General features: G+C 40.7%; 1 protein-coding gene across 4 annotated transcripts in view; it reads left to right on the top strand.

Moving 5' to 3' along the window:
- LOC141783090 (palmitoyltransferase ZDHHC14-like) overlaps nucleotides 1–26,936 on the top strand; it is a 52,962-nt gene extending 26,026 nt beyond the window's left edge. For 3 of the 4 annotated variants that reach the window (XM_074660062.1, XM_074660064.1, XM_074660063.1), the window contains exons 4-10: nucleotides 7,368–7,520; nucleotides 12,211–12,348; nucleotides 13,874–13,922; nucleotides 16,396–16,498; nucleotides 17,347–17,456; nucleotides 20,289–20,397; nucleotides 25,795–26,936. In XM_074660062.1, the coding sequence (XP_074516163.1) occupies nucleotides 7,368–7,520; nucleotides 12,211–12,348; nucleotides 13,874–13,922; nucleotides 16,396–16,498; nucleotides 17,347–17,456; nucleotides 20,289–20,397; nucleotides 25,795–26,235 (1,103 nt within the window). In that variant the 3' untranslated portion in view covers nucleotides 26,236–26,936. The remainder of the gene's footprint in view (nucleotides 1–7,367; nucleotides 7,521–12,210; nucleotides 12,349–13,873; nucleotides 13,923–16,395; nucleotides 16,499–17,346; nucleotides 17,457–20,288; nucleotides 20,398–25,794) is intronic. The other variant, XM_074660065.1, reaches the window with a different exon arrangement.
- Nucleotides 26,937–27,620: the final 684 nt, after the last annotated feature.

The following is a 27,620-nucleotide window of genomic DNA, read 5'->3' as shown; positions in this document are numbered from 1 at the left end:
AGATGCAGCTTCCTCTCTCTTTAGCGATACTGCGAACATGCTTGTTGGACTTATAGGTCTGCTTGTGGCGCTGACTTTTGCTTCGGCTGGAGGCAAATGTGAGATAAAACTAAGGCTCTTTTCATTATGAGCCGTGTCTTGAACATCACAAGATGTTAGAGGTGGCTACTTATTTCCATCTTGGCATTTGTATCCCTTAAATGCTGACCACTGCACTGTTACATGCCACTAAACATCAAAGAGCTGGCACCAATTTGAATTTATCATCAGAGATAGTGCAGTCCACGGGCCTGTATTGATTCTGACCTCCTGTTGGCCTCCAACTCTAGAAATTAAAAAAGGGAAATATATCAGCCAGAATGCTCCAGTGACTCCAAGATGTGGTCGCTCATAGTGACGGGGTCTATAAGAAGCACAGTCTCTTTAACTCATATTAAAGCCCCTTGTGCCCTTGCCACGACGATGTAATGTACGTCTGTTTGACATAGTGCTGAGATGTTCGTCCTGTTGCAGTAAAGAATGAATTAATACCTTGTTTTGAATGACAGTCCGATCATAATTCATGCTGGTACGTAAATTGCTACCTCGACTCTCTTCCTCCATCCTCTCCCCTCTCGGTGTAGCCATCCACCCTAGGTCACATTCATGTTTGACTTCATTGTTATTGGCTGAATAATAAGTAACAGGTGGGCAGCCAGTGGAAAGAGGCTCTATTACTAAGCCACTTGACATCTCAACTTCTACATTTGTGAATTACATGGACCTCAGCCTATCCTCTCTTATTATGACTGACAAAGGGGGCATGCCGGCAAGGGAGGAAGAGTTTAACAGAGTTCAACATGACACAGATGGAGAAAAACTGCTTGGAAGAGAGGATGAGAGAGTGTAGATGGCTAAATAACAATGAGCAGAGTGATGAACAGATGCAGAAGATGCAGTGTCTCCCGGTATTTTACCAGTTGTTTTTAATTCCCCATGGGTAATTAAAAGTGCCAGTGTCAGGTGTTGCTTGTGTTTATCCCAGTAGGAAACTGTATCTTTGATATCCTTGCTCAAGAGAAGCTTTCTTTGTTTAGCATCTGCTTGCAAAACCCCCAACATCCAGGACATGGTTATGTAACATAGTCACAGGTTTATCCACGCACCCTACAACGTAAAGCTTCTCCTACAATCTACCCTTTATGTCATTTTGATCATGTGTGCTGTCATTTTGCACTCTTTAAGGTGCCGTAGGCAAAATATATTTCTCTTCTATTCTTTTCTCTCAATCTACCTTTGTTCTTGGCTCATCCCCAGGCGTACAGTGACATGGACATGAAAAAGACATAGATAAAGAAATGATAGTCAGTGGATGATGGAGCTGCAGGTGGCAGTGATAGAGGAATAGGAATATAGAGCTGTCACTGTAGAGCTGTTTTATTGGAGACAATGAAAAACAAACTTGTTGTGGAGGAGTAATTACACTGGCCTGGATTGACCCAATATGCTGATCATTCATTCTCTCTTGCCCCATCTATTATGCCTGCACTAAGCCATCCTGCACACACACACCTTCTATCTTAATGCACTTCAATAACATAAAATATATATGCATGCAGGAAAGCGAACGGTGTATGCTGTCGTCCAAGGATCCGATTAGGTCATAGTAAAGACACTACCACATAACCAATAATACCCGTAGTAATAATTTTCTATTAATTATCTGTTTCTTGCTGTGTTGTGCTTCTCTGCACTCTGCCGACATATTCTGGCCTCGTCAATTTGGGCTGTGTATTGGCAAGAATCTGGCCCTGTAACATCCAACATCATAGCACTACTTTTTGCGCAATCTGAGCCACTGTCTGCCACAAATCTTTGCATGTAAACTATCAAAGATAAATTAAATCAATAGTGTTTTTGAGAATCAATACAGTATCACAACCATAATATCGCGATACTCAAGTGTATTCATATTTTCCTACACCCCTATTTCCAACACCTCACCATGCCCTCACTTCACATCATCCATCCTTCACTCAGACAGACGTCACATCTCTGTATCCGGACTATTGAACTGATCCCTCATGGTCATGTCCAAGGCCTTTGTCAGTTCAGCCCAAAGTGACAAAATCTGAAGCGGAGGACATTGTGTTGTGTTTTGGTTCTTTTATTTGCCCTCAAAGTCGGTGGTGGCTGCTGGTTACGGTGCGCCGCAGACAGACTGCTCCATGTATCCCTGTGTTGGATTTTATTAGCCACGGTTTAAATAAAAAATGATGCTCAGCAGCAAACCAAATTAAAAACAGGTTGGCACAGCAACCAACCCAAAGTCCCAGCAGTATAGGTTCAGGTCTGCCCATTCAGTTTTTTCCTGTGCCACATTGCTCCACAAGTAGTTTTTGAATAGCTTTAACTTGAAAAAGATTCACTCTGCTGTTTTAGCTCTGCGACAGGTGTTACTGTTCTTGGCTTGCTTCAGAGCAAGGTCAGATAGCAAAACACTTTGGCTCTGGAAATTCACTGCAGAGACATTTCCTAAGCTAAAGTCACTTAAGCTGCACTAGTTGAAAGTTACTCAACTTCACTAATTTCCTGAAATGTAATTATGTTAATTTCACTCGATAAAGTCAATATCCCGGTTCAACCTGCACAAACCTCAGAGTGGTGTTTTCATTTTTAAAACAGATTTGATGTACCGTACATGTAAACAAAATACTGGCAGACAAAATTGTCCTATGCTTGTGTAGGACATTCTTCTCACATACGGTTATTTACCAGTTCTTTACAGCAGGACAATGCACACATAATAGATAAGTAGATATAAGGCATCTTTGCAAGTATTATAATTGCTGCACTGCTCTGCATATCTCACACTTTCTCTCTGCTGTTCTTAATCTGTTGTTTAAAAGCACTTTTGATGATTATCCACATACCATAGATTTATCAGTGAAGAGATATAAGCTGTTGTGGAACATTGATTTTTCTAGGTAATCTAGTGTTAGGCTCTGCAGTTAGACTAAATACTCACCACATAAAAGCTGCTTATTTAGTTGGTAAACCATTGAAAAGCCTCCATCAGCTAATCCTTATTTAGTAATTGTTTTGAAAAATTGGAGTGATATCAATATAAATTGGAGTGGTATAAAGGTTTTCCTATTTCATGGCTTAAACAGGCTAAGAATTACTATTATTTTGGCATTTAGAACCACACTAAGCAAGACCAGAGGGAGATTAATAGCACAGGTATAAAGAAATAAAGCCAAAAGGTAGTTTCTGGGGTAACATGTATAAAAAGTTGGATGTGAGATTTATTGGAAGTAGCAGCTGATCCAGCATTACCACTACTCGAATTGTCCCTGAAATAATACTGTTTGCTTTAATCCATTCAAATACGAAGATAGCAGTACTCCGTTAAATAAAAAAGAACACCTCAGCATGTTGTGGCCATATATCTGTCATTTAAAACAGTGAGTAAAATCATTGTAGCCATCTGTATATGAGAAAATATGATGTTTGTGAGTTGAGGATTGCAGTAGCTTTTTTGCTCTGGAGGGATTGTTCTACTCTTCTGGACTGATATTTAAACAGGGTTAATTTCCTTGTTTTTAAAAAGCATTTTCATTCAAACAAAATAGATGTGGTCTGTTATAATTGTGCATGGATTCCAGATTGTGAAACAGTTTATTGTTCCCCTCTATTGCAGTGTAAGTGAAACTTAAGCAGCACCGCATTGTCACATTTTAAATTTATTCATCAAAAGTAATATCTTATGAGACCTTTTGTACCTGCATTGGAGACTGCAGTATGGGATTCAATCATTGATAGCTTGTGTGCCTGCAAACCATCCAACACAGCACAAAACAACTCACCTTCAACTTTCCACTGTGGCTTTTCAAGAGACATCACGTGGGCTTATGTTCCATTTAAATGGTTTGTGAAACCCACTCTTTTAACACCAGCATCAAATACTGTGTGCTGTAAAACTTACAGAACTGAACCACAGTCTTTTTGCATTTAGAAAGAGCTAGTCTTTCTTTTTAATCTTCTTAATTGGGAAAATCCTGTATGTTATCTGAAATATGTTTAAGATCTTTCATTTTAGGATTGATAATTCACACTTTTCATAGTGTGTTTGAAACCGTTTTTTTGTCTAGTCAGCTGTTATGTGCAAGACCTTGAAATCGCTGCTTGACTGAACAGACTTAGCTTGTACCCCTTTGGTTTTAGTCCTACATCTCAGCAGGCAGGTTGAGGTCAGTACTTTTTGTATGTTAGCCATCATCATTGTATTCTAGTACACTTTTCCATCTGTGAAGGTAAAGGTCCCAGTTTTCTCTCTTACACATACACAGCAGGATAGCAATTAGTTTCCCTTTATGCCTCAACAGGGAACGCCTAGCACAGTTTGGCTGACATTGAATCCTCATTTAGCTTTGTGTATGAGGGTGTGAGTGGGTACAGATTGTGTGTGTGTGTGTGCGTATGTGTTCTGTTACATCACTTCCTAGTCTACCTGTCCTTATTTTCTCGCTTCAAGCTCTCAAGTCTGGCCTGTCTCTCTGAGGGATCTCCCACTAGACACTGATGTAAGACTAAGCTTTCGATGGCAGTGTACAAAGGGCTTTGTTCAGCAGAAAAGCTACTTTTACACCCCCCACCCTCACCTATTACATTGCTGCAGGCATCTGTGAACAAGTATGGTGAATCTTGATGGGCTGGTCGAAGTGTACTTAAGTTGTGACCACAGTTGATTTACAGGATAGTGGACAGAAATACAGGTATTTACAGTCAGGTATTTAAGGCTGGGCTGTAAGAAGTTGTGTTGCATCTTTCATTCTACTGAATTTCTATTCTGTTACTGAATAGATATACTGAATTTCAGTATGAGACAGGTAGAGACTGTAGAAGAACACTATCCATCCATTATCTGTAACTGCGTATCCTATTCGGGGCCGTGGTGGGGAGCTAGAGCCGATCCCAGCTCATATTAGGCGAAGGCAGGGTACACCCTGGACAGGTCAGAAGAGCACTATACTAGTTGAAAAATAAAATCTCTGGCTTTGACCTCATGTTGTCCATTTTCTACAATTTTGGAAGTGTTTTATTCTACACTAATACAGGCACGAGTGATTCTCCTTTAGTATTGATTACAATTATTTTTGTAAAGAGATGAGTTGAGGTAATAGTAGTTTGATGAGGACAAAGGGGCTTTTGGTCTGCTAGTCTCTACTGAGGTTATGATTGGTGCCAAATATCTGCCCTCTATTGAACTGATAATATTGCCCTATACTGCATTCATGGAATGTCGGCAGAATGGGTAAATTGGAAAAAACATTATTCCAATTTTAAAAGTTTCACTCATTATTCCAAGATGCTTACCCCTGTTGCTGGTCTCGTAGTCACGCCAAACAAATATAAATTAAGCCTAAATTAGATATTTTTACTCTTTGATAATAATAATAATTGTTTATTAACAAATAAAAACACATATATAACAGATACTTGTGTTCATATTGGATTTAAGTTAAGTGTAACTGGCAATGGCAGCTGCTTTTCAGCAATTTTGCCACAGCTTTTTGGACACTTAGTGTAGCTGTTTGTCAATTGGGAAATATAGTTAAAAATACCCAATATCTCCAAATTAGGATTACAAGTAGGAGGCTGACATGAATTTTTTTTTTCTGTATGATATGACTTAAATGCATCATTATGTATCTTTTACCTACCTATTTCAGAGATCTCTGAATACTCTTCAAAGAGGTTTCCTCTAATGCTTCAGAAGGAACCTGCACTTGGTTATCATAGCTCTTTATGTCAACTGACAGGAGCTAATATTACCAGAAATGTTTCTGCACTGTGACTACCTAAACAAAGGGACTTCACTGTGGTAGCTGAATTATGCTCCAAATTGTTCACACACTCTCCTCATTTGTTGTCTCCCTCAGTGGAGTCTGCTGAGAGGGCAGAGGAACAGAGGGAGTACGGAAGAGAGTGCAGAGCGCTCCGTAGGCATCGATCACAATAGAGACAAATTCAATACAACAGAACTCACTGGCTGCATTTCCTCTGCTCTCCTTTAGAAATGTCAAACACCCACACAAGCCCTAGTCCCTATGCAACCCCCCAATCCCCACTAACACGCAAACACTCTGTTAGCAATGCTACGTGTAAATGATCTCAAAATGATCTTCCTACACACACTATCTCCTACTCTCAGGGTGCGTGAGAGCGCTCAAAGCCAGCTGAGCAATAATAGGATGCAGGCTCTACCTTTTTATGGCTCGAAAATCACTATCATTGCGCTCATCCTTACCGTTTAGCCTGTCATCACTGCTGTCTTACTCCACCAAAAGCCATTCAGAGCATTTTACTACCATTTTCTTTTTTTGTATTTATAGTCTGAGGATCGTGGTGTTAAGTGCATGTCGAATTCCAGGCTTGTTCATCTTACCTGAACTAGGTTACAAGTTAAGTCACCGTAGCAGCTGACTTCAGGTTATTCAGAAAAGACAGGGATGCTTGTTTTAGGGGGTGGTAGTGTTTTATCAGCAGCACAAAAGGTTTGACACTGAATCTGTGTAGCTCATACAAAAGAGCTAAAATGGTGGGGCTAATTAAATATAATGAGCTGTGTGGGTTGTCCACGTTCAAGCCTTTTAAGCTACCAATGTCATGACATATACCTTTATCACAGCTAAAGATAATTGCAGTTCAGTAAATATTTCTCTTCACCATACTAGCCTTGTTAAGATTCAACAGTCAAATTAAACCAGACAATCTTAACACATTGCTCCTAGACAGTAAGGCCTAGTGGATTCTACTGGCTGAGCTTACAAATAAAGAAATGTGTTATCTATACTTTTAATAGTGCTTCAAGTGGCTGATTTTATAAATACCATTTCATTATGCTAAGCAAATAATGATTCAAGCATTAAATTCTTTATAGATTATGTTTTGAAGGCAGCATGACATTTTTCCTAGTGAGACTGCATTACAAATGTAAATTTTCTAGCCATTAGTAAGCTGTAGCCTTCATATAGTGTGCTGCTCTCTGTTGTTTGGGCTGCATGTCATTCAGATTGTGGTACAGTAATTTCCTTGTATGATGGACACATTTTATTTCGTACTGTAGCCTATCCTCCTGGCTCTTATTGTATTTTAGTCTGTACGTCCTTTCCAGAGGTTTGACAAATAAACAGGTCATATTTTTTGTCACTGGAATATTCCTAACACACCCGCATCATAAATTCCCCATGCACACTATAGTGCTGTATGTGAGAGTCCATTAGTGCCTGAGTGAAACTGGGAGAACACGCTGTGCAGTAGTACAGGTTTTCACTTTGATTCTTATGTTTCTCTCTTGTTTTTCTCTCTTTGATCTCCCCAAGATGTGGCTAACGGCAGCACAGGCTACAGGCCTCCTCCCAGGACCAAGGAGGTAGTCATCAATGGCCAGACAGTCAAACTGAAGTATTGCTTCACCTGCAAGATCTTCAGACCGCCACGTGCCTCCCACTGCAGCCTCTGTGACAACTGTGTGGGTGAGTGAAAATGATAATCTCTGGCTGAGAGTTTGTATGTTTGGCTGATATGTTTTTGTTGGCAGTCCTCATTTTTACCACATTAATTTGGAGAAATTAGTGTAATTAACACAAACAGTCAAGACCATCACCAAACCATCCTCTATCCAAGTTGTGATTTTGTTTACCACTTCATATATGTGCTTATGTATTTTAATAAAAGGCCAATATAGATCTGATAAACCGATCAACTGCTGCCTCACTTAAGTCTATCTGAGAAAATCACATTTGTTATCTTATTTCTCTGAAGAACAAACTTGGGGTTGATACAAATGCTGACATATATACCTCTCCACCCCCCACCCACATATAAACCCACAAACCCACATATATACAAACCCGTATACACAAACACATTTTAGCACACACAAGTCGTATAACCTGATTTAGCGAAAAATGCATCAATACAAGCCAAGATAAATGTTTAGTTTATGATGCATATCCACAGGGAATATACAGTACATATGCTTCGAGGCATCCACATTCACAAAGAATGAGAGGGAGGAAAATTTCAATGAGAACAACAGAAAGAAAACAGCAGCATCATGTTTTAGTTTTGCTGCTCTTCACAGCCACATACTCCGTCTCTGGAGACAAAGCAAATAACACAGCTAGACAGTTACTAAAAGATACAGAGATGCAGAGCCCTGTGTGTCTGTATCTTTCTCATCGGGCTTTGAATGTCTGTTTCCTTGTCAGAAGTGGGGCTGACTGAAAACCTGGGAGACAAAGATGACGAAGTAGTAAAGACAGGGAACAGAAATGAGGAGTTGGTAATCAGATGCGAATGATGCACGCTGGCAGGAAGGAAGACAGACTGGCAGCTCGGAGGGAAGTCATTTTCACAAATACGCTATTTCCACAGAGGTGGATTTTGTGCACATTTTAAGTGGATTGTTAAATTCCAAAATGAAACTGGTGAAGCTCACTTTTTGATTAAAATGTAATTTAAAGTAGATATCGTGCCTTAAAAAAAAAAACAGGATAAAGTAAATGAGCAGTACAATCACGAGATGCTTTAAATACTGTTTCAGACCAAACATGAACACAGAGCAGTGTGATCTTCTAAATCCAAATCTTTGGGTATACGGTAGGGGTGTTAGAAAATATCGGAAATATCAAGTAACTCAATATTATGTTTTGTGATACTGTGTTGATTCTCAAAAACACTGTATAAATTTTTAATCAATAGTTCACATGCAAAGAACTCAGTCAATACTTATACTTATATCGCCTTGCTTCCTTGCTATCACAATATATCACAATATATTGAACTGTAACCCCTGTATCATATGTATCGTATTGCCAGATTCTTGACAATACACAGCCCTAGTATAAGGATTAAAGAGTATGTTTGGATCATAGTTGTGAGCCACAGATGGGAGGGAAATGAAGAATGAAATAGACTCATAGTTGGACTGTCCATGGGGTGGGAGTGATTAATGTCAGTTGTAACTGGTGTCTCTTTCATAAGAACTACTTTCCCCTCTGCTCTCAAAGCTCCAGGTCGCCACCCAACATGGCTTTATAACCCCAAAATGAAATCTGGAATCAGGTCATGGTTCATTATGAAGCTTCAGAGATAAACTGTATGAATAACAGCATAGGGAATTAGGTCATATGCAGGAGAGAGGGCCAACATTCACATATAAGATGTGTTTTCTGGCCTTTTTCAAACACTGTAGAGCAAGGCAAATCCGTTTTTTTAAATAACCCTAGCATGTTTTTAGTCGGTAATGATCGGTATTAGTAACAAATTGGATTGGCACTTGCTCTTAAACTGGAAATGCGGATCAAACTGGCAGTGAAAAGGTGTTACGAGTCCTTCCCCTGTCTCCCGACTTCTCTGTCTCTGTGTGTTTACCTCTGGTGCTGTAAACGCCAGGGGGCTAACAAGCTCTTAAATAAGTTAGCAGCCAGAATGGATAGGGCCTCCCTTGTGGAAGTGCAGGATAGGAATATGGTAGTCACTTCCTTTTTTAAGAGGGTTATCCCCGTGGGAGTGATAGAAGGAGCTTATAAGAGCGCAGAATTATGATACACACACAGACCGCTTCGCTTTGCCCTCTGTCCTCCTCTTTTTTCCTTCACAGTATGTTCTGTACTGATGTCTAACATGGTGTAATTGTGTTTACATCCAGTTGTAGTGTTCATACAGTAGGGTTGCAAAATTCTAGGAATAGTTAAGGTGTATAAAATGGAAATATAGGGATTATTCCTCAGGCTGTATTTACCATGTCATATGCAGATAGGAACAAACTTTTATCATATCACCAGCAGACATAATCCATAAATATGCAAAATTAATTAATTTTTAAAATATATTCTATGTGAAATGTGCCATGTGGTGAGTTAACGTTACTAGCTAGCAAGTTAACTGATGGGGAAAGGTACTGAAAATTTGAGCTGGCAACGTGGGCTGTGTGCAAACTTAGGGTTTAAAGTCATTTATAAAGTAAATGTTTTACAATAAAGAATGAATGGAAATATATAAATTAAAACTCCTCATTTAGCAATCAAGCTACACCCCACATGGTAACAGCTAGCTAGCAAAAACTAGCAGAAGGTGTTAAGTAAGGGATGATGTACAGCGAGCCGGTCATTGTTGTGAAATAAACCCTGCTGTACGTTTTCCTGCTTATTACACGGCTACTTACTCAAGAAATCAATAATTTGACACGAAAATGGTCCGCCAGAGTCCGACATCAGAACTGCGCCCATAGCAACGGTCTGTTCTACGCACTGCTGAATGCAGTGCAGGAATTCAATTAAATAGACATCTCACTTTTACTGAGAACATGACATAAAACTTTGTAGTGCTTTTTTATGTATTTTCCCCAAAATAAGCTCACCATTAAAAGATATGATTTTTTTCATATTTGTAATTGTGCAAACATTCTAAAATTCCCTAGCTTAATTTCCCTTGGAAATTATCCGACCATTTGCAGCCCTAAGTGTTTATAAATATTGGTGCTTGTTCATGTGTGGGCAGAGATTTTGTGATTGATTTTTAGAGTGATTTTAGGTCTGTCTGCTTCTGCTTTTTTCCCCTGATTTGCTTAATTAAAGGACATAAGATGAAAATTTAATGACACTCTTGGATAAATTATGTAATGTAAGTAAACAATAAAATACATTGGCACATAAATGAATATATTAGAGTATTATGAAACTGTCAGTGTTGCTGTTGCAAGCTTTTCGTTTTACTTTAAAGCCATCATTGAAAGGGTGATGCTACTGAGCAATCAGCTCCCGCGTCTGGTATCTATTAGCAGTTGTTTCTACTACTTCTACCTTCTCCTGATCATGGTTGAAAGATAATCTGAAACTTCGAAAGAGCAAATATGCTTCTGTCATTGTTTAGAGTGATTTTATTCTTCTGTTTCTTGAATATCAGTGGGACCTCGTTCTTCACACATTCTCACAAAACATCCTTACATTGACACACGGAGAATAGGAGTGTAGAAACACATGCAGAAGAACATCAAAAGTCTCACTTCTCCTCTTCTGGCATTGTTGGTCACTTAAAATTAACGACCAGAGTGCAAAGGCTGTGATAATGAGATTTGACTAGCAGTGCTCGTCCCCTTTCATCCTGTCTGACTAGAGGCTGCGTTTCCCAGACACACTTTAACCAGGCATTGATTAATGAAGACAAAAGCAGGTCATTTCACTTCACTAAACAAATAATGGCTCTGATTAATTAGTTAAGTAGCTACCACCGTGCACAGCCAGGAGTCCACCCTCAAAGATAGGATTGTGGAGTTAGGACTGATTGAATAACCACGCTATCAACAAGCCCTCAACTCTTGGAGCAATCGGTGAAAAGATAAGTATGCCGCAGCACAGTTTCATTGATTAAGATACCACTGACTAATTTTCATCTGAAAGCATTTTACATTACATTTTCTGAAGTAGTTCAGACTGTGTTTTGAGTACATTGCAGCAAGTATTTCTGAATCCCAGACATTTTATTCACTTAAACAACACAGATATTTAGATGAAAGATGTTCTTTACCAAGGTGGCTGACAGGCTTGGTCAGTATTAACATATTGGAAAACCCCAGTCGTTCCTGTCTTACGGCTGGGTTCCTTCCATGTACTTTTACTTTACTTCCTCTCTTTTGTCTTCATTTGCAATTCCTCAAACGTCTTCAAATATTCCTAAAGTGAGGTCTTACTGGAGGCATCCTGCAAAGTGCTTCTTTCAGCGTCTCAACCTCGCACAGACCCACAGTGACAGAGGGAGCTTTTTCAGCCATACACAGTCATATTTGGCCTGTAACTTTTATTAGCTAGTTTATATAAATAACCAGTGCGCTATGTGAAAAATGTGTATATTTTCATTCTAAGACCCAGAGGGACACTTCCCCTTTCCCCTAATTTCCCACAGCTCCAGACTCATAGTTTGTGTTTACATGCACTGAAGTAACCTGGTTATTGGTGTCACTAATTGAGTGTTGACTGAGTAAACATAGACGTCTTCTGGAGAAACCACATTTCTAAGCCATGTGTACATAACGCGGTTTCTGGCAGGGTTTTTAACAAGAGCGCATGACAAATACTTCAGACAGGAGAAATATCACTGTAACTTGTGTGAGTTCTTCTATCCAAAATAAACTTTTCTTCCTCTCCCTCTCTGTCCATGCAGAGCGTTTCGACCACCACTGTCCCTGGGTGGGGAACTGCGTGGGAAGGAGGAACTACCGTTTCTTCTACATGTTCATCCTCTCGCTCTCCTTCCTCACCATCTTCATCTTCTCCTTCGTCATCACACACATCATTTTACGTAAGTAGCTGAGGGGAGGGGGAAAAGGACATGTGCTCAGGCATGGTACACTCACGCACACGTGCACACACACTCCTCCTGGCTGTGTTCTCGGTGTGTTTGGAGCCAGCAGGTTGTAAGTGGGCGTTGTGAAAAGCTGCAGCATTCTGGCTTAATACCATCTTTCCAGCTGGGAGCAGGCGGTGGACTGTTGGGCTCCCCATCAGTGTGTGTGTGTGTGTGTATGCATAAATGACAGTCAGTGGATCAATGTTGCACTAGAAAAGAATTATGTGCAAAGATTAGCTGCTAGAAAATTGTATTGCTGACTAATTCTTTTGTTCTCTTTTCTCTGAATGTAACCATGCTGTGTTCAGTCAAAGTGCTGTCAGATTTGGCAAAAAAAAAAGCATCACAGCACTTTGAATTCTTCGTATTGTAGGGTTTTCTTCCATTTGGGGCTCAGACCAAGTTAGAGAACATCACAGTGACTTGATAATCTGTTCATCTTGTAAGCGTACAGTAGATGTACAGTACATTTGTGGTAAAACCTGCTTGTCAATGCTTTAAGTCAAAGGTAGTTGCAGTCCTCCAGTGATAACTTTAAGTGATAAAATCACAGTGTTTCTTTTGTTTTGTAAAAAATCTCTCAACCCACTTGTTTTTTTGTTAACCCAATTTTTCATGGATGCCGTTAAAAGGTAATGTAAATTATCAGTCTGGCTGAGTAGAGCCACGGAGATATATCCGACCTACAGCCACTAGAGATGCTTCTTCTCTGATATGTATGAACATTAGGGCTGTCACAATCGGATTTCACTACACGATTACCGTGGCCAAAAGAATTCACAATATTATCGCAATATCTTTAGAAAATTTGAAGAAAACATAATGCTAAAAATACGAGTATAGGGAAGTGGAGAGAGAGTCTGTAACCACAACTGTACAAAAAGCGAGATTGGAAAGGCACTGAAATGATTTAAGAGGCGCTGGATTATTTACACAATATTATCATGTGTATATCTGTGTATTATTAACATGATAATCAATATTTAATTTTTTAAATATCACGTTAAACATCAATACCGGTGTATCACAACACCCTTAATGAACATACAATTGAATTTTCCATTAAAGAAAAGTCACAAAAATGTTTGTGTATGCTGTGAATAATAGTTTTAAAAAAGAAAATCGGAATCGACCAAGAAAATTGCATTTGGTGCATCTCTAACAGCCACATATAACTGGCCTTCACTTATTTTTTTGCTCTTGCTTCTGGCTCTGTCTTCTTACCACACATGGAAGTTAAATTGGAAAGCCAATTTAAGTGGGCACACGCTGCCCAGCTCAGTCCATCTTGTTGACACTTAAACTTTAACCAAGAATGGGTCTGCGGCAACTTAATGGCTCCAGAGTGTGTAGTGGTACCCAATATCTGATACAAGTTCCCACATTTAATGCTGATATTGTGTGAGATGGTGTGTATGTAATGGCGAACACAATTGTATGGTGGTCTAATGGAAACTCCGTCTTTCTCTGTTCACAGGCTCCCATCGAAGCGGGTTTCTCAACGCACTTAAAGAAAGTCCTGCCAGATATCCTTTCACTGAAATTGGCCTTTTGGCATTTACTGTGGAATAAGTGTCTGTTAAGTGTGATTGTCTGATTTTTGCTGCTATGATTTTCTCTCTATACTTCTCTGTCCATAGTAACAAGACTAACTAGCCCAGCGAGGGCCCATACAGGTCATTCTGTAGGTCAGAATTAATTTGCTTAACATGCCTTTTCAAAGCATTCCCATCAATCGTGCTGTCATTTTCTGCAGTTAGAGTACTTGCATAACTGGTGTGCGTCTGATTAGTTCTGTTCCATCAGGGTAACACATCACGCAAGACAGCTCCTCAATCTGTCTCTGTCGATTGATTCAGACCGTCTCTGATTTCATCTGGCTCTAACTTGCCCCCCACTCCCTCTACAGAGATGTCGTGCGAGTGGGATTTGATATGAGCGCGGGTATGTCGGCCTGTGTGATGGATGCCAAGTGTGTGCGAGACATCTTAAGCTACAGCTGTTACAAAATACCCTGTAAGTCAGCTTATTGTCTCAGCACAACATCAGTGATAATCATGTGGACTGTGGTAAGTTCAAGCAAGGCAAACGCTTTATTTTGACACCGCAGTAAAGTTTGGCTTCACACTGTTTGACCTTAGTTTTTAGCTGTAAATCCAGGCAGTAAAGGTCAGAAGCAGTCACCTAATGTCAGACTTCAAATTTATTGTCACCTCCCCAACACATTATTTATGAGTAGAGAGGGAACTGTACTTCACCTTTTAACCTTTTGACTATCAAGGACAACCTAAATCTGCTGAAGATAGAGATGCTTTTTAGTTTATTTTGGATTCTTCTCTGATTCTCTTTAAATAATACAAGAGTCTGAACTAGGATCCTATAATAACCAAAATCAATGAGCAAGTTTGGAGAATCTAAACTGATCAAATCGAAATGATACCCAACGCTATTTCTAAGCCACATATCAAGTTGAGAGCTCAGGGCTATGACACTGTCCCTCTCTCTCTCTCTCTGCCCTTCTCTCTATGGCTGAGTGAGATAACTGTTCCTCTGGCGGAGAAATGTGTGCCAAGCCAAGCTGATAACGGCCTGTGTCCTACAGGACTTTAATAAAGGGGAATTGCAGTCGATAGTATCGCAGCAGTGCTTTGTTCGAGGTGAATAATGACATGTTTTGTTCTTGCGAAGGAGGAAGAGATTGGGAAGAGAGAAAAAGAAGAGGGAGGTTAAGAGAGAGAAAGGGTGAGTGAGGGTATTTAGTTGATTTTTACAGTACAGTTTCACAGACTGACTCCTGGTCTTTGACTATGTAATAATATACTGACCTACCAATATGCCCACAGGGACTTATCTATACTAATTTTTAGTTTCTGGGTATTTATAGGCAGAGGTCGCATTAACCGAATATTTTCTGTCATTGACTGAATTCTTTGAACAATCTGAAAGCTGTCCGTCATTTTGATGAACTGGAGGAGGCCTTGGAGCGTGTCTGACCATTTGGGTGGCCGCTGGTGCAGAAGGAGCGCATGCTGCAGGATTTCCTCCCGGTGAAGCGAGTTCATGCAGAATCGGGGAATCACACAGAGAATTTGGTAATTCCAGTCTCAGAGCGCGGGCTTAGCCTTCAGAACAAAATGAAATCGGCCGCGAGAAGTCGTCTGTCCGAGGCAAAGTCTACGTGTTGTGGCCTGAAAAGAGACAACATGGTCGGTGTCGTGTCTCTGTTCATCTTTTCTCTCCATGCATAATCTATAAACTTGTTATATATATTTATTATTAAACACAAACACAGCGACGCACATAGCGAGCACTGCTGCTGTGAGTCATTCTTCAGTCCAATACTCTAAATTATTGAAAAAAAGATAGGGCTGTGTAACACTGGATTTTTTACAGCACACACACACACACACAGAACGGACAGTTAGCACACCGTAAGGAGATAATCGCTGAATTCAACAAAAACTGTATCGGATTAGAATCACAGACTGCCTTTAAAATAGGCCTATGTATTATTGTCATTAAATAAATGAAAATGATGGTTAATAATAGATTATGACGGAATTTGTACAACCCTGTCCAACCATTTTGGGAAAGTCTAACGCAACGTAGGTCTTTATGAATAAGATATTCTTTTAGAGACTGTATCCTAAAATGCAGTTAAGGGCCACTTTTTCCTTTTTTCATAAAGGCAACTTGGACAGGGTCTGTGTTTTTCTGCCTTATGTGGAGCATAGAAAATTATCAGTGTTCTGCAGTCCTAGCCAAATGAACTGGTAACTAGGAACTATTGGCAAGAGCAGGACAGCCCCGAGGCTGTAGGTCAATATGCTAGCTGTTAGAACTCATCCTCTATTTTGTCCATGCTGGCTCCATATGGTTCTATTTATCATGTGTGTGTGTCTTTGTGTGTATGGGCTTCCACATTATTTTCTGTCTGCCACAGTTTTTATTTAATCCATTCGTACAGTTAGTGAAACAATTATTCCTTGACTGTGTCACTGTGCTTGAGGTGGTGGTGTGTTTCTTCTCGGTCTGGTCCATAGTGGGCCTCTCAGGCTTCCACACCTACCTGATCAGCTCCAACCAGACCACCAATGAAGACGTGAGTAAGAAATAGACATCAGACATCATGCCACATATACCACTCCTTAAAATATACACTACAAAAAATGATGAGTACAGCATGAAGCATTGCTAATAAGTCATGTAATTTTTCTAAAATATGTGCTTTATTTACAGATCAGCATAAGTTACTTTTCCTGTGAGGATTAGAAGTAGTAGTAGTATTCTTTGTAGGGCTGTCCTCGACCAAAGTAAAGGCATAAAAATGACTAATCGATTAAAGAAATATTAGTCGACTAAGACCAAAACGACCGATTAGTCGACTAATCGATGGGCAGCCCTAATTCTTTGTTAGTCACAGTTGTTGGTAGGTGTGGTGTTCTTTAAAGCTGCAATTATAACGTTTTCCTGACACATATTGTGTGATAAAAGCAAAAGAAACCATGAAATGTTTTCACAACTGATTAATTGTTGGAATTCAGGAAAAAATAGCCAAATGTCAGATTTTTCCTGCATAATAACAGAGAAAAAAACATATTTTTATATTCTTTTTTTTGTAGTTTTAAGTAGTCACAAGGCTTTTAATTCAAGTATATATTGTTTTGTAATTTCTTGTGTTTATATTATTTTTCACTTAACAACTCTGGCATTAAGAATCTTGCCAGACAGATACTAAAGGCAAACAGACAAGAGAGTGAGTCATGTGTCGTTGTGGCCAGCTAGAGAGTGGTGCTAATAACGCGAAGGTCATGGGTTGGATCTGCGTATGCACCATAAACATTTTTAGCCCTAGACTAGACACAATACACAAACATAATCTCCGTGTTACACAGATTTTTCTCCCAGTGAAACTTGAGATATTTATCTATGTTGTGTGGTCTCTTCCAGATAAAAGGGTCATGGTCTTCTAAAAGAGGGAAGGACAACTATAACCCCTACAGCCATGGCAATATATTCACCAACTGCTGTGCAGCACTGTGTGGACCCCTGCCACCCAGGTATGACGTGTATGAATGTATTTTTACGAGGTGATTTATGCACTCCCAGATGTCCATATGATGACATATAAGCCCTATCATTCACTGCTCTGAAAAAACCCATTCAGTAATTTGTCACCTTCACTGCAATAGGTCACAGCACCTGTTATTTACTTCCCTCATTGTAATTTTGTGTTTTGTCCAAAGGCCGAAATAGAACCGTTAGTCAAGACTGCTTTTGATGTGAGGGAGCTGCTTTGAAACGAGCCTGCCTGCAGCCTTTTCTCTATACATAGCTACTAAGATGCTGCAAGAGTGGAAAGGATTTCAAGCCCATCTTAACCAAATCCAAGATCAAAGTTGGCCTGATATATTAGATTTCACACTTTTGCCGTTCATGTGATTTAACAAAAATACAGGCCAACTGTCACAGCTACATTCTCGTGTCCATGTGACTGTAAATGTCAGTACACATTGCACATTCCCTCCCAGCTTCTTTCACTTCAGCATTTCGACCAACAATTCTCATTACTCACCCGTGAAACCGCAGTTCTCGATTCCTGCGACTGAAACTGCTCTTTTTTTTTTCTTTCGTCATGGTTTGAACTGTGTTCATGCTTACCCACTGGACACGGAGATACCTACTATCTGCTCTTATCTTTACTGACCACCGTACCCACTTTGCAGAAGCAACTCTCACAGTGACGCAGTCAAAGACGTCACAAACATCTCTTAGCCTTTGGAACTTGTAGCCTTTGCCTTTGACTTGTGTTTTGCACTCATTAAAGAGTACAAGCACGCACTCTCTAGTTAAGCACATGCATACAGTAACTTCTAGGGGTGGGAATCACCAGTCATATCCATATCTTTCTTCCCCTCCTTGTTAAAAAAATCCTCAATAAGTCCAGACGTTTGATTTAAACACGGACGGCGCATTTTAGATTTCTCTCTACGATGTCTCCATCTTTGTTTTGACTAAATCAATTGTTACCAAAAACTTTAATTTGTATTTGCAATATTAATTATTTATATAATAAAAGATCGATACATGACGTCCGTGTATCAATATAATATTGCTACTCAAAATATCGCAATACTATGCTGTTTTGATTCCCCCCACCCCCACCCCTAGTACCTTCTCAAGTTACTACTCAAGTATGTAGACACAGAGACAAACAAAGTTTAAGAAGAGCAGCGATGGAGGCTTTTGGCAATGTTCAGTCAGTGTGTCTGGCTGTGCTGTGCTCTGGCCATCACAAACCATAAGTCACCAATAATGATTCCAGTGGGTGGCAAAGGAGAATCCTCAGTGCACAGGTGGCTACCATCTGGGCATGTGTGTGTTTGTGGCTGGCACTGCACAGCCGGGTCTACCAGTAAGACAGGAATGTTTCGCCTCGGACTATGCAAGCAACGCTGCCTCTCGCACACAGAGACAAAAGCCTCTTGCATTTCATTACCTGCTGAAACCGTGACTCATATTTTCTAATGCATACATGTTTTTATGCTCATTTCCTCCCAGCCGCATTTGCAGACGTTCCGGTATTCATTACTAGCAGCAACGCAAGCCGCCTGCTGTAGGTTCCCAGACTTTGTCTCTTTGTGTGATTTTAGCAAACCATTTCCACCTGGATCCAGCTCAGTCCCACTGGAACACGCTGTCAACACACTTTTCTGTTAAATGATTACCCTGCTTGCACTCTTTAACACCTCAGCTGGCTCTTTATATATATATGTGTGTGTGTGTGTGTGTGTGGTAGATACTGCTCTGTGTCAGATAAACCTTTATCTGGCTGATAAATAGCCATTATCACATACATCTGGCCCATGACCACACACGTGCATACGCATACCAAGAGTTCAGCTGGTCGTTGCCTAAGCAGCTGTGTCAGAGTTCTGCCGCATTAACGATGTGACAGAAACTATGATTCACTCCAGTTTTCCACTGCAGGACCTCTGTGATTTATTCCCAAATTGGGATTTCATATGTTTGTGCGAATGTGTGTGTGTGAGTGAGTGGACGATTTGAGTCAAGGCTTGTACACAATAATACAGCACACATCGACAGCCATAGTCTCTTTGGCTAGCCCGAATCAGAGTGAAATTGGTACTTTTGGTTTGTTTTCTATTTAGTCTGGTTTGGTTTTATAGTGCACTAATTAAAGAGGACCAAATAAAAAATAAGTTGCTGAGTACGTGTACAAAGGAGTGAATTTTCTCTTTTTCGCCTCGAGAGCTGCCACCTCTATGCAGGGAATTGCGACCTTTGATATATTGCTGTCAAAGTTTTTCATTTTGACTCGACTCTGATCTACTGTGCGCACGAATCCCTTCTCCTGCAGTTTACCTCCAATGACTTCATAAATGTCACTATTTTTGTGGACTTTATTTAGCATATTCTGCATGTTCTCTTCGACCCAGATGTCAAGCAAACATCAAACCTCTGCAGAAGTCCAGGTCTGATCTCTCCCACTCATGTTAACCTGTCGTTTACCTGTGTCCATCTCAACAAATGCCAGCACAGGCAGCCTGTGTTTCAGTTTGCTTGGAAACGGTCCAAGACCACCTCTCACAAGCGGTCTGCTCATTTGCACTCTTGCTAAACATTCCCACCTAACATTGAGTCAACCTGGCTTTTGACAGTATTAACCTTCTGTTGCAATCAGTTAAATGTCTTGTCCGTTTCATTTCTACATCTGTGCTTTAAGGCTTTCAGCTCTCCATAGAATGTATAGGTTACACTGCTCTACTGTATTAAATCTGTAACTGGGTAATGCCATTCGGTTTGCTTATATTTGTGAATGAATGCTCACAAACAATGCTTTTCTCGCTTCTTTGTTTTTCTCTGACTAGCCTCATTGACACACGGGGCTTCATCCAATCAGACACGCCGCAGCTGGCGCCACCACCAACCAATGGCATCACTATGTATGGCGCCACCCAGTCCCAGCAGAGCCACATGGTAAGACACTGACCTGACTCTCTAATCTCCAAGATACTATCAGGTTGATAACTTCGCAGAAGTAAAAAAGCAGACTTGAGTTGTCACGAGTGGTCTGGTTGCTCATAGTTGTTCAGTCTGCTTAGAGACCAGAAGAGGGAAGGTCGCCTGATGGATGAAGTTTTAGGAGTAGAATAGTCATTGATTAAAGGAACTGGGTACTTTTAGATTTGGCTCTCCTTTCCTCTATTCTCAGAAGCTTAGTTTAGTTAAAATCCTGAAGATTTCAGTCCTGGTTGATTTGGCGACACCTGTGGTTCCTGGTGGTAACAGCAAGTGTGGTATAATACTAGAGGAAACACTCCCAGAGCAGCTACTTTGTCAGGAATAGAACAGAAGAGCAACAGATGTATCTGTTTACAAGTGCAGCTAAGCAAACTCATCTTGTTTTAATAAAGAAGTCAGTCAATAATTGGAATCCTGCATGGGAATGGTGGACTAACACTAACAATGAAAACTACTATATAGAGAAATAATTACAGAAGGTAAATATTTAGAAATTTCTATGGCTGGAAAAAAAGTGGGTTTGATTTCATGTAGTACAGAAGGATTATAACGTTAAGGAACATTTTGAGAGTTGTTTGAATTCACCGGTCCTTAGTTCCTTGGCTGCACTACTCACCCAGGCCATACTGTGACTCCTACTGGGCCAGGCCTTGGTCAGCATGACTCACAGAGACAAAGCACCTTTCACTGCAGCCTGTCTGACAGAGTGGATCTCTAGCTGTTGTCTTTGCCAGAAACAGAAAATCTACTGTCACAAATCGAGGCAGATTAACGTAGCCCCATGTCAGTTTGAGGAATCCAAACAGCAGGCACTGTGCATCATATTATTTTGTCTCCGATTAATTCTGATTGTAATGGCAAACATTTGCTATTGGTTTAAGGACTGGTCTCTTTATCCAGACCTGGGAAAGCAACCCAGTTAATCTTTCTCATCCCACTGATGAAACTGATGAAATTTCTCTGGATTGCAAAGAGCAAGTCAGTGATGTTTTCAATTTTGCATGTGTCGCACCGTGTCGTCTGTAAATTAGGTCAGCAGTAGCAAGGAAGTGCGTGTATCTGTGCTGAGGTAGCATGGCACTGTATGATTTAGTCATTCTCCTGTCTTACAGTTTATCAGTCAGAATACTGTGTGTAAGATTAAGGCTTTCCACATCATGCTGATAATCCAATTGTTGCAGTGGGCCCAAGAAAAACAATGAGCAGGAATCAGAGAGCGATAACACATAATGCACCATTGTGTACAAACCAACAAAGTGAAAGTACACCACAGACAGTAAACAGATATCTCCTCGCAGTCTTGGAGAGAATAGCTGGTGTTGAGAAGAGGACATTGCTCTGACCTCACTGACCAGTTTCCCTCTGGTGCCTGAATAGAAGCAACAAGTCCTCTGTTGTTCAGTGTAGCCGTTAACCTCGCACATTAGATTTAAGGCCTATTCACACACAGCTACTAAACGTCTTTCCCTGGTGCCCATCCCTCAGCGCCACAGTCATCTCGTTGTTCTCACCCATACGCGACCTCATCCTGTCAGCTCTCATTGAGACGTCGAACATGAAGGTCATCTGTCTCCAGGTCCTAAATGTGTGGACTACTTGTAATGGGGCTGAGAGCCAAAGGAACATTCCTGTACGTTAGCACATTCAGAAATAACTGGCATGTGTTTAATGTAGCGGTCAGAGTTGTCCTATTTCGCTGGCTGCTTGCCATTTATCTGCCCACTGATAGAGTCAGCTGTTTACTTAATATCTATTTGTTAACATGTTACCTTGGTAACACATCAGGGCTGGACCACTCATGTCACTCGAGAGGCTGCTGGCTTGGTTTAGTTAAATCGTTCAATCTCAAAGTCTCCCATCCCTTTTGTCTGTTTACTACAGAGGTGTGTGGGTGGGTGCTATTTGGAGAAAGTGTGTGAATGTACATGAAGTGTGTGTGTGTGTGTGTGAGAGAGATATAAAGAGACGGCAGTGAAGCAAATTATAAAATACAAATGTTTTGTACTTGATTCATTAATTTGTTGCATTTAATTTAGCCTGTTAATGTAATGTTACACTGACTGTGGATAACGCAGTACAGTAGGTCGGACATTTCTATCTTGGAATCTCTTGACGTGTAACATTAAATAAGTTGGGCATGGATTAACATTTCTACGACTAAAGATGACAGAAGAAATACAGTTGATTTTTTTTACAGTGGTCTTTTCCCTTTTTAACTAGAAATTGAATTGAAAATCTGGTGTGGAGACGTTTAGTACTGAGTAAACACAGCACGCGTTTGTTTCTCCAATTATATTGTTGACTGTCCCACATTAGGATTGTGTTTCTGCAGTATTGTGTTGGTTAATGAATTGAGGTTGCATTTGGGCGATGAAAGCCCCGTTTCTTTGTGAGGTACTTTTGTCTGTGATGCATCTTAAAAAGACGGCCTGGTATGTAGAAGCCTTGCAAGCAGTTGCCATGGTAACAGTGTAACCTCGATAATGTAAAACCTCCATTTGGGATTTGGCTTGGGGGGGGTGGGCAATTTGATTGACAGCAGTCATCATCGCCTCCAGTTAAAGGGTCAGTTCACCCAGATTTTAAAATATAACACAAAAAATGGTAGACATTCTCTGGTTACAGCTTCTCAAATGTGAGAATGCCTAGCTTTCCTCTGTTTTATAGCAACAATTTAATGTGCCGTGAGCTTTAATTTCCATTATAAATATAACCAGCAATATCTGCATGGGTAGATATTACTGTAAGCTCATGAGAAAACATGTTTTGTTATAATTTGGGTGAACTGTTTTGGCCTCATCTTCCTTCCTTTCCTTCTTCCTCTGTCTCTGGTCTTTTTCCTTTTGTGAGCTATTTTTGTACGATGCACAGAGTACAACTTGATCAACCACCATTTCCTTGTTGATAATTACACACAGTGACTGATGAGGGACTGACAGCCCACAGCTTCGTTTTCAGTTTCACCACACCCTCTTACTTCCGTTAGCTGCATGAATGACGGTGCCAAACGTTTCTTTGTTCAGATAACAGCTGGATATCAACATTCAGACCCAGTTTAGTCGGTTTATCAAAGATTAAATAATGAACAGACAGTTCAAGCCAGTTCAACCAAATGTACCACCTAAGTGTCAGCCATATGGACAACTTATTATCCGTCACAGCAGACAGCGGTGTGTTGTCAGCAATAACACAGACGGCCGGAATCTCCCATCTTCATCTCGAGACGCGTTCAGAGATTGAACACAAATGATGTCAGCTTTGGGACATTTTTCATTTTATCTGAACAAGGACGTGTTCTTCCTCCTCATGACCTTACAATTATTGAATTAAACTAGTGGCTGGGTGGTAAATAGAAGCATCCCCTCACCAGTATGCAATCTCGGAAAATCTAAATTAAATGGGCAATCTTGCACAAATTTACGGGAAAGTCCGACTGCAACTAATCATTATTTTCATTGTCAGTTCATTATTTAGTCTGTAACATGTGAGAAAATAGTGAAAAAGGTTCCCAGAGCCCAATGTGGTGTCTTCAAATTACTTGTTTTGTCCAACCGACCCTCCCAAACCTAAAGATATTCACATGAGACAAAAAAAGCATCAACATTGAGTAGCTGTTTGGCATTTTTTGCCCTGATTAATTATCAAAATAGTTGTTTTTCTATGTATCGAATGGATTAATCGAGCATGGTTTCAAGTAAAATATTGTATTTTTGTATATACATGTATTGTGTGTATAGACCCACTGCCGTTTTGTATATCAAGCTAGTATAACATGCTTGGTACAAATGGATTCCTTGGGTTTTCTAGTTTCATATGATACCAGTATTTTCACTCTTGCTTTAGCTTTTTGAGCCCGCTACAACTCCCAAAAGATTGAATAGCGGCCAGACTCACCAGTGGCCCGTCGCATTTTTCAAGGTTAATTAAAAAAAAATCACAAGTTGCGTTAAAGAAATTAGTGGCGTTAAAACGAATTTGCATTATCACGTTAACTTTGACAGCCCTATTATTTTTCTTTCAAAATTGCTCTCCTCTACTAGAGCGATCTAATCTTGCCATGTCATGTTGACTGCTGTACACAGTTCAGTCATTTTATGACTGAACTGTGTACAGCATGAGGTATAAGATGTAAATGTAAGATAAAAAAAACCTCTCTTATCCTAGCCACGTGCGTTAGCCAACCAAAACATGGCCTGTGCTGCTTCACTTGCTGTCTGCTATCCAAGGTTAGTCCATCAGCAGTCTATGTACATATTGTCCCTTGTAGTCCTGCGTGTGCGTGTCTCTGCCGTGGGGGATGGACAGTGCTGAGTCAGACTAGCTGTGACTGTTTATAAAACATGAGTGGGCCTGAAAGTAGAAAGAAAAGGACAAAGCGCTGTATCCCTTTATTTTACCCCCTCTCCATTTTATCCTCGGTCCAACACACCGCCGATGATGTAGCTCTGCGCTAACGTGGCCGTGAGCGAGGTTCCCGTGTCATTTCAGTCCAGTAACCCTTAGTCTTCTCACCCACCTGGAGAGAGGCCAACTCATAAAGGTGATAAGTCGAGAGCATGTGCATCTGATAAGAGGATTGATAATACTTAGAACCACATCTCTTCTGCTGTCAAAGGTAGCTCAACTTCTGTTTATATCACATCTGTAATTTGCTCTTTTTAGGTCAGTGAGGTTGAGACAGAAAGGTGAGACATCCGGGACAAATCTTTGTGCTTGAAATTTCTTGTCAGTCAGACTTTGGGAGTGGTGTGGAATGGAAGGAGGCATCCTTTTTGTTTGTGTGGCTTTTTAAACTCCTGCACAACTAGTGATCTTTCATGTGTAACCGGTCTCTAATATACATGATTGCTCTGTGGTGATAAAGGGCGCACCGGGTTAAAGCTAATCTCCCTGTAGCTAATGTGTGGTATTGATGGCTCGCCGTGTCCTAACCCAGTTACTCTGATCCAGTTTTAGACGTGTGATTTCCACTAAAGCGAGGCAGTAGAGATCAATAGGTCATGAGGCTGTGTTTTCAACTCTGTCTACTGACCCCAGCTCTGTTTTTACTGGTTTACTGATGCACGAGCTGGTGCAGGTTCTTGGTGTGGCTCTGCATTCTAACAAGGGTACTAACATCTTATTTTCTGTCTTTTTCTCTCCTTTATCCAATCACCTACCCCCTCCTATGTTGTCTTTCCACATATTCTGTTCTTTGATCCCGGGTTGTGGTTTCTTTTTTCCTCATCCATCTAATTTTCAACACTGCCTCACTGTTTTTCTATTTCCGTCCTTCACCTTCGGCATCTTATCTATCTCTCTGACTTTCACATCCCCTCCCATATTCTCCTGCCTTCTGCTGCTTTCTCTCAGTGTGTCCAAGACCAGTGCATTCAGAGCACCAAATTCGTTTTGCAGGCCGCCACACCCCTCCTCCAGCAGCAAAGCAGCGAGCCAGTCATCCTGACGGCCTCCCCTGAAAACGGGGGCTCCCTCCCCGGCCGCACCTCGCTCCCCCTCGGCCAGCCCACCCCTCCGACGTCCACCCCCAGCCTCAGCTGCCACGAGGCCACAGACATGCTGCCAATCCACGGACACGGCCACACACACAACCACAGCCACCCCCTCCAGGAGCCGGTGGCCCACCACCACTTTCTCACCCCAGAGGAAGTGCCCTCGCCGCCAGGTATGCTTCCCTGCGGCAGCCCCCTGGGTCACAGCCACACTATGCAGGCGGGCTTCTACAACCCAGCCAGCCAGGACTCACTACACGAGGACTCTGTCAGAGGATTGGTAAAGCTCAGCTCTGTCTGACGACGGGATACGTACCCCCTCCTTCCTCCTGAAAACCTGCATCCAACCCATGAAACTCTCCTGTGCCATGTTTGGACCAGCTCGCGCTCACCATGAATTAGTTTTCCTTTCTCTCCTCAGAAGGACTTGAGAACTGGAAAATGGCTGTGGTTTAAATTCAGCTGCTAGAAACTGGAATTTAACTGAACCCGAAGTGAAACCAGTTGTCCTCAGCCAACGTCTTGCCAAACCCCGCTGCTGGAACAGGGAGAGATGTTTTCCAGTGTGACGGCCTGGATGACAACATATGCTTTGCTTTTTTTATTTTGACTCCAATGGAAGCATATTCCATCAGCTCCTGGAAACCGGACAGGGGGAGTTTCTTTTTCAAAGTGACGTATGTCAAGCAAAAAAAATTAAGACATGTTTTGACAGCACATGACATTTTTGGTCAAAATGATGACTTTCTGTCAGTGGATCACGGGTCTGACAGTTTTTTTTTGTAAAACAAACTTTAGCCTATTTGCCTGTTGCTGATTGGACAGTGTCTTTGCCTCTTTTTTTTTTTCTTGGACATTCTCAGCAGTGCAATGGTTGATGTCATGTTGCATATCATCTGGCTTTTTCTATGTTAAAAAAAAACAAGAGACTGTTGTACTGTACCATGGTTATTACAAATTATTATATTTCCTGTGGATATTAATAAAAACCAACTTTTTATCATACTATTGCATAAATATTGAAGTTTAGAAGGCATAATAATGTGTGCTAATGTGAGAGTCATGTGGTAATGACATTTCCTTTAAAGTTCATCTTGTGACTGATGCCTGTGGTCGTTAGGCGTAAGAGACAGATTTAAAAACAAGCCTGTCAGATGAATGTTGCTAAACATTTATGGATGTTCAAACAAGGTTAAGACTTTCTGTAGAGTTTTCGGTCTCCCATTCATCCCGACAGAAGTCCAGGTAAGAGAGATGTACAGACTAAAACAAGGGCTCAGGTTACAGTTGAAAGTTATTGTGGGTGCCTTAAAGAACTGCCAGTGGTTGGTGAAGGTTACTAGGTTGTAAAAGACAGTTCAACATTTAATTATCTTCTGCCACCTTGTGGTTGAGCCGAAGTACTGCAGTTAAATTATTATTATTTTTTATTAGACTACATTTTACCGAACAAAACTATCAGACTAATGCAACTTTGAGCTGCATTAACCAATATTCTTATATTAAAATAGATTAAATGAGTACATGTAATGTGAAGGGGTTGTTCTAGTGAAGAAGTTGAGATTGAGTTGGTTTTGTTTTGGATTTTTCCAGCCTGTAACTGTACCGTTTTATTTAACCCCGTTTGCTCTCATCAATCTTGTTTCCAGGTGCAGCTGTTCTTTGTCCAAAAAAACTATTTTTTAA

The sequence above is a fragment of the Sebastes fasciatus genome, chromosome 15, assembly GCF_043250625.1.
Source record: "Sebastes fasciatus isolate fSebFas1 chromosome 15, fSebFas1.pri, whole genome shotgun sequence".
NCBI classification, from domain to species: Eukaryota; Metazoa; Chordata; class Actinopteri; order Perciformes; family Sebastidae; genus Sebastes; species Sebastes fasciatus.
Note: the sequence above shows the minus strand (reverse complement) of the source record. Positions and strands in the feature narration are given on the sequence as shown.